The sequence below is a fragment of the Papaver somniferum genome, chromosome 7 (genome assembly GCF_003573695.1).
Source record: "Papaver somniferum cultivar HN1 chromosome 7, ASM357369v1, whole genome shotgun sequence".
Taxonomy (NCBI): domain Eukaryota; kingdom Viridiplantae; phylum Streptophyta; class Magnoliopsida; order Ranunculales; family Papaveraceae; genus Papaver; species Papaver somniferum.
Genome location: NC_039364.1, coordinates 251,544,620 through 251,560,546, shown reverse-complemented (window position 1 = coordinate 251,560,546; position 15,927 = coordinate 251,544,620). Strand labels below are relative to the sequence as shown.

Genomic DNA, 15,927 nt, shown 5'->3' with positions numbered 1-15,927 from the left:
TTTGTGAATAACAATTAGATAACGTCCTCTGAGAATGTTTCAATGATTGAAATGAGAGTTTAAATTATATAACCAATGATGGATATAAGCATTGTGTGGTAACACATATATGTATAAGTCTTTTTTCCTTGAACCGAAGTTTGCGAACTTTGTTGATCAAGAGAACCAGAATAGTGGAGTGAGCTAAGTCCGCGAAGTCAGTTCGCGAACCCAGTCAGCGAACTGGCGGAAGTTCTCGACCCGAGAATATCTGCTGGAGTTTGTGAACTCCTTCCGGGAACTTGTCCGCGAACTAAGTTTCGAACTTGAGTTGGTTATATCTAAAAACGATTGTTTGTGAACTTATTCATATTAACTAAGGAATGCTAAATGCAAACCGTGACTATATAGTTCATGAACCGATTCGAGTGAATCAAATCGTTTTTGCTTCGATTGTGTCTTGTGTAGTTACATAAGATTTCCTTGCAATTGAACAACTCTCTAACTGGTTCATTTGAGTCATTTGAACTAGTTATGGTGAAGAAGAACATGGTTGATATGAAAGTGCTCATATGGATAACCATTTGGTTAACTACTGTTGAACCAACAAATGTTCATGTTTAGGTACGGTTACATAAACCCAAAATAGTACATTTCATTTGTGTGTAACAAGCTAAGTTTTCGATCTAACAGTTGAAAGATATTAAATTGAATCTAATCAGGTTTTCATCTAACGGTGAATATTGAATGCTTTGATACCAAGCTAACATTGATTGCAAACCCTGATTTGAAAGACTATATAAGGGAGAACTCTAGCAACTGAGAAACCTAATACCTACACCTTCCGTGTGATACTAGTTGTATTAGCTAGAGTCGATTCTCCTTTAAACTTAGGTTTTCTTCTTAAACCAGGTTAACGACTTAAAGACTTCATTGGGATTGTGAAGCCAGACCGATACTACTTTCTCGTAGTTGTGTGATCTGATCTTGCTGATTCTATCGTGTTGAGTACAATCATAATGATTGGCTTGAGATCTTTATCTCCGATAGGCAAGATAGAAAAGTAGTCACAAACATCTTCGTCTCATCATTTGTGCTTCCACAATATCTTCTTTCGCCGCGTCGATTAATATTATTATGAGGTGATTGATAATACTAGGTTGTTCTTCGGGAATATAAGTCCGGGTTATCAATTAGTTCCTGTCCACCTTGATTTATCAAAAGACGGAACAAAAACTAGTAGGTTTATCCGTGGAAGACAAATTTATCTATTCTGTAGACTTTTCTGTGTGATACAGATTTGTTTATTAAAGTCTTCGACTTTGGGTCGTAACAACTCTTAGTTATGGGTGAGATCAGCTAAGGGAATCAAGTGTGTAGTATCTTGTTGGGATCAGAGACGTAAGGAGCGCAACTGTACCTTGAATCAGTGTGAGATTGATTGGGGTTCAACTACAGTCCAGGCCGAAGTTAGTTTGTAGTAGGCTAGTGTCTGTAGCGGCTTAATACAGTGTGGTGTTCAATCTCGACTAGGTCCCGGGGTTTTTCTGCATTTGCGGTTTCCTCGTTAACAAAATTCTGGTGTTTGTGTTATTTCTATTCCGCATTATATTTTGTTATATAATTGAAATATCACAGGTTGTGCGTTTGAATCAATTAATTGGAAATCTGACCTTTGGTTGTTGATTGAAATTGATTGATCCTTGAACATTGGTCTTTGGTACCGTTCAAGTGATTTCTCTTGTATTCAATTAGACTCGCAGATTTCTATTTGCTTGAGTAAGAATTGAATCAAGAAAGAGAGATATAACTCGTTGATATATTTTATTAAGATTGAGTCTTATTGATTCTCTTGAAAGTATATTGGATTTTGTCCATACAGATTGTTAAGCGAAATATTGGGTGCGGTTGTTGTACCTCTGCTTTTTTAGGTCTGCCAGAAAATCCGCTAAGATCTGTGATTTCTCAGCCTTCCTAGTTTCAAAGATTATGTGAAACTATTTGATCATGGCATTCCATTTTGCTACCCTCCCAATCTTCTCCGTGCTATCAAGGATATGACCAATCTGAGCCTTCGTGAAGACTCGGATGGTATGTGCGTCAAAATATATCCTTAGTTTTTGTGTTTCCACTACTAAGGCATATATGAGTTGCTCCACCTTAGTGTAGTTACGCTCCGCTGAACTGAGTGTCTTGCTGATGTAATATATGGGTTTTTATCCTTGCCCTTGATCTCGTACCAATACTGCGCTCACTGCGTAGCTTGTTTCTACTAAGTATAAGGTGAGTATTTCACCTGGCTCCGGCTTCTGTAGGATGGGTACTGAAGCCAAGTATTCCTTGATCTTTCGGAAAGCTTGTTCGCACTCCGTGGTCCACATGAACCTGCTTCCTTTCCTTAGCGTATCGAAAAATGCTTTGCATTTATCCGATGACCTTGCTACGAATCTTCCCATGGATTCTAGGATTCCATTTAGCTTTTGTACTCTTTTTAGCATTTGTGGAGACGGCATTTCCATTATTGCTCTGAACCTTTCGGGGTCCACTTCTATTCCTCACTTATTCACCAAGTATCCTAGGAATTTTCCTGAGGTTACTCCGAATGTGCATTTCTTCGGGTTTACTTTCGTGTGAAAGTTTCTCATGACTTCAAATAATTCCTTTAGGTCTGACAGGTGATTTTTTGCCTCTTTGCTCTTGACAAACATATCGTCCACGTAGACCTCCAGTATCTTTCCTATCCATGGCTTAAAGATTTTGTCTACCAATCGATGGTATGTTGCCCCCGCGTTCTTTAGTCCAAAAGGCATCCTTGTATAGCAATACATGCCTCGTGGGGTAAAGAACGCATTATGCTCTTGGTCTTCTTCTGCAAGGGAGATTTGGTTGTAACGGAGTATCCATCCATGAAGCATAGCCTCTGATGACCTTCGATTGCATTGACCAGTTGGTCAACGTTTGGAAGCGGGTAGCTGTCCTTAGGGCACGCTTTGTTGAGATTGCTAAAGTCGATGCAAATGCGTACGCCTCCATTCTTCTTAGGCACAATCACCATGTTGGATATCCACGTGGGATACTTGACTTCTTGTATGAATCCTGCTGCTAGAAGTTTTTGCAACTCCTTTTCTACTGCTTCCTGGTAGATATCTGCCACCTTGCGGATACGTTTCTTGAACGGTGCCATTTCTGGTTTGATCCGAAGGTGGTGGGAGACCAGATTCGGGTCAATCCCCCACATGTCTTCTATTGTCCACGCAAAGATATCTATGTAGTCCCTTAGTAACCTTTGTAGTTTCATATCTTCTTCCTCTTCTAGTAAAGTTCTGATGTTGATCATCTTTGTCTCTGCCTTCGTTCCGATGTTGATTTTCTTTGTTGGTTCTACCGGAGAGAAGGTTTGCTTCTGAGGTCATAGAGGAGTGCATTTCTGTAATTGTGATTTGGCAGAGACGTTCGCTCCCGGAGTGGCGGAGGTGCTTGCTTCCGAACTGAGGTGGCTTCGGGTACTAGAAAGGCCCCTTCCTTTACTTCCTTGGTGTTCGCTTTTCGTCTTTTCCTTTCGTGTTGATATGCAGCGGTTCTTTCTTCGTTGAGTCTGACCTCTGCTAGATTGCATAGCCTTGCATCCTGTTGATCATCTTTGATTTCCATTTCACCCACAAGTGTAGGGAATCGAAGGTACTGGTGATATGTCGAAGATGTTCTTCGTAATCGATGGACCCATAGCCTTCCCATGATTACGTTATGGCGCGAAGGTGCTTCCACAACACAGAACTTTGTATTGGTTACTAAGGGTCCTGCGTGTACCTGTAAGACAATTTCTCCTTTTGGTCTAGAGACTGCTCTGTTGAAACCGTATATTGTGCAAGTGGATGAATCCATTTGCTCAGCTGTCAAACCCATACGTAGGTAAGGTTCGTAAAACAATACATTTAATGATCTGCCCCTATCAATGAGGACCTTCGTGACGTTCCATCCATGTATTGGAAGAGTGATCACAAGTGGATTGTTGTGCATCTCGACCTCCTGGTTGACGTCTCTTGTTGAGAATGTTAATGGCGTATCCATCCATTCTTCCCAAGTGCTAGTAGGTGGTCCACTTAGCTTGAACACCTCGTGGGCTTCTAGCTTTCTTCTGCTTCGAGCTAACTCGATGATGTCTTCGAGTAGCTCCTCTTGGCCTCCGCTGGAGAAGGTGATCATGTTGATGTATTTGCTGTCCTGAGGTAGTTCTACCCCTCTCTTGGGGGCTACCTCAGTATCAGCTGGTTGTATCTGCACGTACTTCATGAATTTTCCTTCGTCTATGAATCTCTGAATCGTGTTCCTTAGGCGATAGAATGTATCAGTTGTATGCCCATAGTAATGGTGGTACTCACAGTACTCCTTAGCCTCCTTTGTTTTATACGGTTGCTTCCCCATAGTGTTACGGTATAGAATGCCCGGCTTCGCTCCTTCCTTGCTTAGAATGTGGGAGAATGTGGTGTTTAACTTTGTGTAGATCTTATCTACAAATTCTTCTCTTCCTTTTACTCTGCCTATGCCATCTCAGTATTTTGATCTTTTGTCTCGAGAGCTGGTTCTTCCCCGACTTCATTTTGCCTCTTAGGTATCTCCGGAATTGGTTCCAGAGAGTTGGTTCGTTGCGGAGCTGTTGTTGTCTTTGCTTGCGCCTTGGGGTTGTCCTTGTTAGAGAATTGCTCGGTCGAACTCGCATGCGTTGCTATCTCAAGCATGTTTGTCAATGTTAGTGATCAAAACTATAAGTCTTGATTTCTAGTATACTATAGCTAAGTCTCGGACTAGGATATAAAGTGTAGCTCAAGGACTTCATGGTGATTCATCATACAAGAAGAAGAACTACTCAAGGAACCGGTGGAACTTCTCGACAAAAAGGTATGTGAAGACTTGAACTTATCTATCACTCAAAAGTCTATCTATTCTATCTCCTACTTCTTGAGACAAAAAGTCGTATGCTATATATAGACTTTGATTATACACAGTTGGTATTTCGAACCGAGTATACCTCGCCTATCTATATCTCGAAATATGTGTTGGTAAGCTTTTCGCTTCGACCAAGTTTATCTTTACCTAGTGACGAAAGTCATGATATGTTTCAATCACTTTGAATATTTTTTTGACGAAGAATGTTTCAATGATTGGAATGAGAGTTTAGATTACATAACTAATGGTGGACATAAGCATCGTTGTGGAAACACATTTATGTATACGTCCTATTCCTTGAAACAAAGTTTGCGAACTTTGTTGATCAAGAGAACCGGAAAAATGGCGTGAGCCAAGTCCGCGAACACAGTCCGTGAACTGCCGAAGTTCTCAAACCCGAGAATTTATGCTGGAGTTGACAAACTAGTGCGTGAAGCTAAGTCCGCGAACCCAGTCCGCGAACCGGCGAAGTTCTCATCCCTAGAATTTCTGCTGGAGTTTGTAAACTCTACCCGGTAACTTAAGTCCGCGAACCAAGTCTGCGAACTTAAGAAGGTTATATATCTGAAGATGATTTCTGAACTTAAACTTAAAGAGACTAAGGAATGCAGTTTGCAAACGGTGGCTATAAAAGTTCATGAACCGATTCGAGTGAATAAAATCATCTTTGCTTCAATAGTGTCTTGTGTACTTACATAAGAATTATTTGCAATTGAACAACTCTCTAAATAGTTCATTTGAGTCATGTGAACTAGTTATGGTGAAGAAGAACATGGTTGATATGAAATGCTCATATAGCTAACTTTTTGGTTAACTATTATTGAACCAACAAGTGCATACATTTGGGTACGGTTAACAAACCTAGAAGCGTGCATTTCAATTGTGTGTAACAAGCTAAGTTTTCGATCTAACGGTTGAGAAATATTAGCTTGAATCTAAATCATGTTTTCAACTAACGGTGGATATTGATTGCTTTGTTACCAAGGTAACTTAATGGCAAACCCTGATTTGAAAGACTATATAAGGGGACATCTAGCATCAATGCAAAACTAATCCCCACACCTTACGTGTGATACTAGTTTGCGTGCTAGAGTCGGTTCTCCTTTAACCTTTGGTTTTCTTCTTCTAAAACCAGGTTAACGACTTAAAGACTTCATTGGGATTGTGAAGCCAGACCGATACTACTTTATCGTAGTTGTGTGATATGATCTTGCATCTTCTATCGTACGAGTACAATCATATTGATTGGATTGAGATTGATATCTCTGATAGGCAAGATATAAAAAGTAATCACAAACATCTTCGTCTCATCGTTTGTGATTCCGCAACATCTTATTTTGCTACCATACGATTAAGATTGTTGTGAGGTGATTGATAACTCTAGGCTGTTCTTCGGGAATATAAGACCAGATTATCAATTGGTTCCTACTCACCTTGATTACTTTCAAAAGACGGAACAAAACCTTTTAGAGTTTACCTGTGGGAGACAGATTAATCCTTCGATAGACTTCTCTGTGTGAGAAAGATTTGTTTGTCATCAAGTCTTCGACTTCGGGTCGTAGAAACTCTTAGTTGTGGGTGAGATCAGCTAAGGGAATCAAGTGCGCAGTATCCTGCTCGGATCAGAGGCGCAGGGAGTACAACTGTACCTTGGATCAGTGGGAGACTGATTGGGGTTCAACTACAGTCCAGTCCGAAGTTAGCTTGGAGTAGGCTAGTGTCTATAACGGCTTAATACAGTGTGTGTTCAATCTGGACTAGGTCCCGGGGTTTTTCTTCATTTGCGGTTTCCTCGTTAACAAAATTTCTGGTGTCTGTGTTATTTCAATTTCCGCATTTTATTGTTTTATCTTTATAATTGAAATAATACAGGTTGTGCGTTAGATCATCAATTAGAGTAATCCAACATTTGGTTGTTGATTGTCATTGATTGATCCTTGGATATTGGTCTTTGGTACCATCCGAGTTATTCCTTGTGTTTGATTAGGACTCGCTGATTTCTATTAGCTTGAGTAAATCAAAACAAGAGAGAGATATTAACTCATTGAGATACTTTTACCTAGATTGAGTATGTCTGTCTAGTTGATTCTCTAGAAATTATTTCGGAGTTAGTCCATACAGATTTCTAAGCGAAATATTGAGTGGTGTTGTTAGACCCCCGCTTTTTCAATTGGTATCAGAGAAGGCAAACACGTTTAAGACCTTACAAGTCCGTGTTTGTAGCGATCTGACTCTATGGACAGAGGTGCTATCTCTAATTACTAGAAAGTATTAACATACCACCAGTCTTCGATGGCTCTAATAACTTATGGTGGAAAATTGCTATGCGGTCTTTTCTTCAAGCACGTGATTTTCAATCATGGGTATATGTTGTTAATGGCTATGATGCTCCCGTTGTGGCAGTTGGAGATGTAAACGTTCCCAAGAATATTGGTGAATACAGTCCTGCCGAGATACTTGCTGCAAAGCAAAACTCCGAAGGTTTGAATGCCATCGTACATGCCATTACCTCAAATCTTCAGCACCATGTGTCTAATTGCACTAGGTCTAAAGATGCTTGGGATATCTTAGAAACCGTATTTGAAGGTAACTCCAGTGAAAAGGAAGCTAGGCTTCAAAACCTTAATTCCGATTGGGAGAACCTTCGTATGGAAGATGAAGATACATTTGATGAGTTTAATCACAAAGTGTCTGAAATTGTTAATGCATCTTTTGCATTGGGTAAGACTATTCCTGAAAAGGACATTGTGATGAAAATTCTCAGATCGCTGCCATCTAGATACAAGTCTAAGAAGCATGCCATCGTTGAGGGAAATAACCGTGATAATCTTTCCAGAAATACATTGGTTGGAAAGCTAAAGATATTTGACCATGAGCATACATCCAAAATCGGAAAGGATGTTTCCTTTAAAGCACAAAAGAACACTAAATTACTTGATTAGAATAAAAGTGTTTATGTCTCTGAGGATGATCAGTCTGCGAGTGATTTTTCAGATGAAGATCTTGACAAATCAGTCTCCTTGATCACAAGACAGTTTAGGGATATTCTATTGAAGAGAAGTAAACGGTTTTCAAGAGACAAACCTAGGTCATCAGATAAACCTCACAATCGTGTTCCTTCTAAAAACATGGATGCTGACGAGGCTGATGACGAGGATATGCCACAGTGCTTTTAAGTGTAAAGGTTTTGGTCATTTTGCAAACGAGTGCCCAAATCGTAGAAAATACACTAGGAACAAAGGTCTTGCTGTAACACTTGATGAGATATCTGAAACCTATGATTCTGATGAAGATAGGAAATCAAGTGTCAGTCTTCTATGTGAAAACATTAATTTTGATAATTGTAGCAATACATATATCAACCTTGATGGTTTCGGTGAAGAAGATAACCCAATCATGCTGGAAGAATAAATTGACCCATCTTTTGGAAACTCTGTTTGTAATGTTTCAGGATCTACCTTGTGTCTAGCTGCAGTCACACCACAAATGCCTGAATATTATTCAAGATTGACGTGCTTGTTTTGTTCTCAGAAGGGTCATGAACTATCAAGATGTTACAAGTACAAACATCAAGTGAGGCACGCCAACAAACTTCAACGAAGAGCAAATCGATTAGCAAGGAAGCTTAAACTTGCTCAGAAGACCGCTGAGGTATGTAGGATTTTATCTTTGTCTAAGAAGTTAGTTTCCAAAGACAAAACAATACCATTAGAGAAGAAAGCATGGTCAAATCGTGTTGATAGATAGAGGTAAGAGGATTCCTCTCAAGAGGAAAATGGTGGACAAATTGTTGTTCACCACAACACAAATTAATTGTGTTGTTTGGGAAATCTTGTCTCATGTGCCTGATCAAAAGAGACAAGGTTGTGAACCCACAGGCTTTAAGAAAAGTTTTTTTTAAATTGTTTTTTTCTGTCTATCAAATAAATGGAAGGGTTATTATCGACAATTCTACTCTTTACTGGGTTTAGAGTTGGACGCCCACGAACCTGTTTAAAGGTTGCGAACCCTACATTCTTTTTTTCTCTCTGATATCCTTTATATCTTAAGACTGCTTGTTGAGATTGTGAATTTCTCTCACAAAAATCAGTTGTTTATAACTGTTCCCTTAAGCATCATGTCTTTGTATGTAAAGGATGTCAACATGATTGTTAAGCCATCAATCAAGGAAAAAGAGATATCTCCAGTAACTCCGTCCTCGAAAAGAAAAAGGAGGAATACAAGAAATCCAAGGGCTGTCCCTTCTAACTCTCAGAAGTTTTCCGATGTTCTTGATGATTTGAAGGAAGTAAGAAAGGATGACTATTACGATGGCTTCTAGCCAAAAATATGTTCTTTCTTATGCGGATCTTGTAAAAGGTAAGCAGAATCACGTTTCAACATCTGTTGATCTCAACACGCTCCCTAACCCAACTGTTAAAGATGGTAAACCATCTATTGTTATTCCGGATGATATGTACCTGGAAGGGTGTGATCTATGGAAACATAGTCTTATTGGCCTCCTGGATTTTAAGACTCTCAAGTTTGAAGATGCTAAGAAAAACCTAATCAATCAATGGCAGTTTACTGAAGACAGGGTTCAGTTTATTCCAATGAATAGGGGTTTCTTCATCATCAAGTTATCCTTTGCTGAAGACAAATCTAGGGTTCATGCAAAAGACGCCTGGATTGTTGAACAATATGCTCTTAGGTTGATCGAATGGTTTCCAGGATTTGATGTTGAAAAGCATAAGACCTCTCATGCTACGGTTTGGGTAAAGTTCCAAGGATTGCCTATGGAATTCTGGGTAGAGAAAACTCTCCTTTTTCTTGGAAAAACTTTGGGTACGCCCGTTGTGGTTGATAGAAGGACTCTAAACCATGAATATGGGAATTTTGCTTCTGTTTTGGTAGACATTGATTTTTCTCAACATGACACGGAATCTTCCATGTTCAGGTTGGTGATGGAGATTTTTGGCAAGAGATAGATATCCAGAAAAAACCGAAATTTTGTTCTAAATGTAAGATAATTGGTCATTCGGATGACGATGTGGGAGGAAGAAGCATAATAAGCCTATTGCGCCTGCTCAGAAATCTGACAAATCAACTGATTGGGAAGAGGCACGTAAAAAAGGAAGCATTAACACTGCTTCTGTTGCTACAAACAATGTTCCCTCTACTGCTTCTACAAACAATATTTCTTCTGTGGCTGTTAATAACAATGTTTCTTCTGCTGCTATTTGACAAGAGGTTTTAAACGAGGAATCTGGGAGTTGCATTGATGCGGCTGTTTTGGAGAAAACCAAACGGATGGAGGAGGAAATGGTAAGGTCTGAAGCTGTTTATAGAGCGGCTTCTGCTGAGTTATTAAAATTTAAGCAGTCGAATTCAACTCATACAGTTTTAGTTAGCAAGACTCGAGGTAAGTCTCAGCAAACTAAGTCAGATGGGTTGGTTGAATTGGATAGAACTAAACCTCCACATCCTGATAAAACTGTTACGACTCTTCCTCAAACTCCAGTGTGTGACGATTTGCTCAAGGGCTCTGAATTTTTGTCTCCTAATAAATTTGATGCTCTTAACTCTATCTTAGACCAAGAAAGTGAAGAGGTATCTGATGTTTTTACTACTAAACAACAAGCTAAGCGTGATCAGCTTATTGCTGTGCAGAGAAGAATAGATAAAATCAATAAAAGAAATATTACTTCAGAATCTACTTCTGGGACTGATTCCTTGTCTGACTCGGAAGAAAACAGTACGAGTTTGGGTTATAGAGCAAGAAGAGTTACTAATACTTCTCAGCTAATTAAGTCCATCCCCAAACGATTTTAATGCGGGTCTTCTTCTGGAATATTAATAAAGTCTCTCGAGAAGAGGCTAGATGTAAGTTTCATGAATTAGTTAAGGAGTTTAAGCCTGATATTTCTTGTCTTGCAGAACCAAAAGTGTCCTGATCGAACAGATTTATTAGGAGACTTAAGTTGAATGGTTACGACACAAATGTTAATCATAATTGTTCAGATTATTCTATTGGTAACTTGTGGGTGTTTACTTCAACTGAATTGGACATTCCGGTGGTTGTCAATATGAGTAGACAAGCTATTTCAATTTCAGTTGATGGTGTGTATATTACTTTCGTTCATGCTAGCTATCTTCAGGTTACTAGGAGACGCCTTTGGGAGCACTTGAACATGGACAATGTTGATATTCCTTGGTTGGTTATCGGGGATTTTAATTGTATCTTACATCTAGAGGAAAAGAAGGGGTGTCGTGAACCACACACTTCTGCCATTAATGAATTTGGAGACTGGATGGAAGCCAATATCCTGTTTGAAGCGGACGCTTTGGGTAATAAGTTTACGTGGTCTAATTGTCAATCAGGTTCTCGTAGAATTATAAGTAAATTGGATCGTGCTGTGATCAATGCTGCTTGGTTGGCCAAATATGAGAATTGGGTGTAAATCTCTTCCAAGGGAAGTTTCCGACCATTCTCCTCTCATAGGGTTTCTTTATGTGGTTTCAAGACCCCGTCGTGCTCCTTTTCGAGTACAAAAGATGTGGTTTCTTCATAATGATTTCATGAGAATGGTTTCAGATAGTTGGTGTATGCCAGTTCATGAAACTCCGGATTTTGTCTTTCCTTTTAAGTTGAAACGATTGAAAAATGTGATGAAGGAATGAAATCTGTTGGTCTTTGGTTATGTTAACTCTCGGTTGAAACAAGATATGCTTCGGTTTGAGATAACGGCAAGGAATTCTGATGAGGAACCTACTGATGTATCTAAACTGAATGCGATGAAATTGGCTATGTCTTCTCTTCAGGAGACGCGTCTTCAACATATTACTTTTCTTAAACAGAAGTTCAGGAACTCTTGGCTGGTGGAGGGAGCAAGTAATACTGCTTTCTTTCATAATAACATCCGTATTCGCCAAGGTAATAATACTATTTCTGAACTTGTATATGAGAATGGTGTTACTGTTTCTGAGGTGGACCAGTTACATGACCATGTTGTACAATTTTATGAGAATAAATTCAATGGTGATGAATTACCTATTGAACCTCAGTTGTTTGACTATGAACACCCTAGTCTCTCAGCTGTGGAAAGTTCTCAAATGGATGATATTCCATCTCCGGAAGAAATTAAAGCTATTGTTTTCAACTTGAATGTTGATGGTGCTCCAGGACCGGATGGTTTCTCAGGTTGTTTCTATAGACATTGTTGGGAGATTATTGGTGAAGACTTGATTAATGTTGTAGTTTACTGTTGGCATTTGAAGATAATCCCTAATGGTGTGAATTCTAGTCTTATTACTCTATTGGCCAAGGTAAGAGGAGCAAATACTCTTCGTAACTACAGACCTATAGGTCTTAGTAACTTTTTCTTTAAAGTGTTTACTAAGATTCTGGCTACTAGACTTGGTGGGGTTTTGGATAATTTGGTTTCTGAAGAACAGGTTGCTTTCATGAAGGGTCGTAATATCCATGAAAACATTAGTGTAGCTTCTGAGATGGTTAATGAACTTCATATCAAGCGGAAGGATGGCAACATCGGTCTAAAACTTGATATTACTCAAGCTTTTGATACCGTTAGTTGGTCTTTCGTTTTGGAGGTTTTTCGTCGGTATGGTTTCTCGGAGGATTGGTGTTTATGGATTCTCAATATCTTACAATCAACGAGAATTTCTATTCTTTTGAATGGAAGTCCTGAAGGTTACTTTAAAATCACAAGAGGTTTACGGCAGGGTGACCCCCTTTCTCCTTTAGTCTTTGTGCTGATTGAGGATGTGCTTAGTCGTAAATTACTAAGATTTTCCATGAAAAGAAGATGTCCTACATGGTTACTCGTCAAGGTATGTCTCCCACTCATTTATTTTTTGCTGATGATATTATGATTTTCTGTAAAGGAAATATGAAGAGTGTTACCAATCTGGTAAACCTTTTGGGTACTTACCAACGTGCTTCCGGCCAGACTGTGTGTCGGCAAAAGAGCAAGATTACTATGGTGGGGGTAGTTTAAGAAGGCGTAATTATCTTGCGGATTTTCTTGGACTGAGTGTGGCTACTTTTCCGAACCGGTATCTTGGAGTTCAAATAATGCCGGGTACTGTTAGGTATCGACATATTAGTAATATTGTTGAGAAGATAAAGGATCAACTCGCTGGTTGGAAGGGGACATTACTATCCTTTCAAGATAGAATTGTGCTTGTAAAATCTGTTATTGCGAGCTATTCCATTCATAATATGGTGGTGTATAAATGACCTCGTAAATTTATTGATCAATGTGAAAGGGCAATTCGTAACTTCATTTGGACTGGGGATTCTTCTACTAGAAGAGATTTTGTGGTGGCTTATGATAAAATCTGTACTCCATATTCGGAAGGAGGTTTGGGTCTTTGTCGAATGGCTGTTATGAATAAGGCATTGCTTATGAAGCTTTGGTGGAAAATTCGTACTTCTAACAAAGTTTGGGCGAATTTTTTTAAAGCAAAATTTTTCATAAAGATGGCAGTATTAAGACTTATTATATCAAGTCTTCTATCTTTCATGGCTTGCGTTGGGTACATCAGTTGGTAGAAAATAACACTAAATTGTTAATTGGTGATGGGAGTTCTACTTCTTTATATTTTGACAATTGGTGTACTAATGTTTCTATTGCTAGTTTGATTGATACTCAGGACTTGGACAGGTCAGTTCTCGTTAGGGACATCTTAATCAATGGTGAATATGTAATTCCTGAAGTGCATTTGAGCCGTTTGATAGCTGCCGGCATTGATTTGTCTAACCTGCCAGTTCTGCAAGGTGGAGAGGATATTTATATTTGGATGCCAGACCTCAAAGGCTGGTTCTCTGTTCAATCTGCAAGGGAGTTAATTCGTGCTCGTTACCCAGTTTTCGATGGTGCGTCTTTGCTTTGGAGACAAGCTGTGCATCCCCCGTTAGCTGCCCAGAACTGGAAGTTCTTAAGGGAAGCATGTGCTACTCAAGATAAGTTGTGTGAGAGATTCAAAATCAACATAGCAAATATATGCTACCTGTGCAAAAATAGTGAAGAATCCCTCGAACATGTTCTGTGGAGTTGTTGTTTTTCTAGACGGGCTTGGAACTGGATTGGTCACATTTTTGGTCTTGTGCCTAATTATAACAATATTGTTTCTTATAAGTCTGCTAAAGGGAGGAGTAGAATGGTTAAAGATCTTTGGCTGATGGCTAATTTGGTGGTTAAATCTGAACTGTGGGCTTTTAAATAAAGCACATTTTGAGAACAAACGGCCTGATTTTCTCTTCTTTCAAAAGAGAGTTTTGTTGTTGATTCAAGACTATTCAGTTAGGTTGCGTGGTCACATGAGGAATTCATCTCAAGAGTTATTTATCTTAGACTACTTCAAAGTGCGTCATAGACAACTCCAGGTTTCTTAAATTGTTTTAAGCTTCCAATTGTTCTTAATTGCGTTTTAATTAGTTTTTAAGTTTTTGGGGTCTTTTGTGACCTCTTTTCTTGTAAACTCTTTGTATATATTTTGCTATTTAATATATTTTTTGACTTAGAAATAAAAAGAAGTAAGAAAGGAGATTCGTGATATTAAGGCTTGCATTTTAAGATCTTTGGAAATTCAGAAAGCCCTGGTTCGACATCACCAGCCAAGACGGTTTGTTGATATTAACTCCTATCTTCACGAACCTTATGTACCAATAGTTGTTGACGACAAGGAGTTCGAGAATGATAAAGAATTTCTCAAAGACATTGTTTCCTAGTATGTCTTCTTTTTGGTTTAGTTGGAAGAATAACTAGTGCTTGAATAGCAATGATTGTGACTACAATAGCTATTATTTTTCATCTTCTTATTCCTTTTTAGTTTTTTTTTGGTTTAAAAAATTCTAAAAATATTTGGAGGATGATGTTTTTGCAGTATTTAATCTTTATGATTTGTTATATTGCAACTTGTTATGGGATATTGGTGTTTACGTCCGTGAACTATGTTTGTCCCATACTTTGTCAAAAGTAAAGTCGTTTATGATCGATATTCATGTATTGGTTAAAGAATGAATGGACTTTTGATAATTACAAAAGTTAAGCCTATATTGTCAATCTTTGACGGAAGATTGGTTAAAATATTTTGTTTACAAGGATTATGTCTATTGAATGTCGTTATGCGAATAGTGATGGAAGATAAAATGAATCCTTGTGTATTCTACAATATTGATCTTTACTAATCCATATTTTATGTAATACTGTGAGGCTCCGTAATGTGTCTTACGTTGAGCACTAAACAACCAAGTTGATTATTTTTGATTGGCTTCGTTGTTGCTCCGTAAGGTACTATATGTCGAGCATTATGAACTAAATTAATCATCTTGTTTGGTTATTTAGTTATTACTCCATAAGTTTTTCTTGGGTTGAGTATATGAACGGTTAAGCTAATCATTCCTTATGGTTAAACTTAGTCGTAGCTCCGTAAGTTAACTTATTTTGAGCATAATCAATTAAATTGATCACTTTTTGTGTTTAATTTGGTTGCGTATTCCGATTAAATTAATCATGGGTTTACTTGTGATTAATTTGATTGAGTTTTTGGATATAAAAATCATTCTTATGGTTTTAGTGTCCAATAAAAATCCTTCTTTTCTTTTGAAATTAAGGTCGCTCGTTGTTGTTCTCTCGGGAATGACATCAAATGGGGGAGACTTCTTTTGAATTTGTGCTTAATGGTCATATCTTGAGGGGTGTGCGGCTGTGGAATTTTAGAGGGGTTATCTTGTATCTTTAAACTCCTTGATGAATGCATTTAGCTTCGGCTTTATGATTGCATCTAAATTAGTTGGTATGTATTTTTTCTTTTAGTCATGAAATATCTCTTACGGAAATTTCATTATGATCTCATTCTTGTATCTTTGCCAATTTTATTGACAAAAAGGGGGAGAATTAATATGTAGTTCACACTACAAATACATATGGTTTTCGGATCATTGTGTAAGGGGGAGTGGTTTCCATGTGAGATGGAGTATTGACTAAGGGGGACTGATAC

At 38.4% G+C, this 15,927-nt stretch overlaps 1 protein-coding gene across 1 annotated transcript; it reads left to right on the top strand.

The window, feature by feature from the left end:
• Positions 1-11,628: 11,628 nt before the first annotated feature.
• LOC113296333 lies at positions 11,629-14,151 on the top strand. The gene is made up of 4 exons (XM_026544642.1): positions 11,629-12,740; positions 12,808-13,014; positions 13,192-13,366; positions 13,471-14,151. Exons 1-4 carry the CDS (start codon positions 11,629-11,631, stop codon positions 14,149-14,151), a joined length of 2,175 nt encoding a protein of 724 aa, XP_026400427.1.
• The last annotated feature ends 1,776 nt before the right edge of the window (positions 14,152-15,927 follow it).

What these genes read in the sequence shown, in the direction of transcription:
- LOC113296333 (XM_026544642.1), top strand. Translation starts at nt 11,629, where the DNA reads ATGCTTCGGTTTGAGATAACGGCAAGGAATTCTGATGAGGAACCTACT. An exon ending in AAAAGAAGATGTCCTACATG is followed by an intron (nt 12,741 to 12,807) that starts GTTACTCGTCAA and finishes TTTTCTGTAAAG; the next exon opens with GAAATATGAAGAGTGTTACC. An exon ending in AAATTCGTACTTCTAACAAA is followed by an intron (nt 13,367 to 13,470) that starts GTTTGGGCGAAT and finishes TGGGTACATCAG; the next exon opens with TTGGTAGAAAATAACACTAA.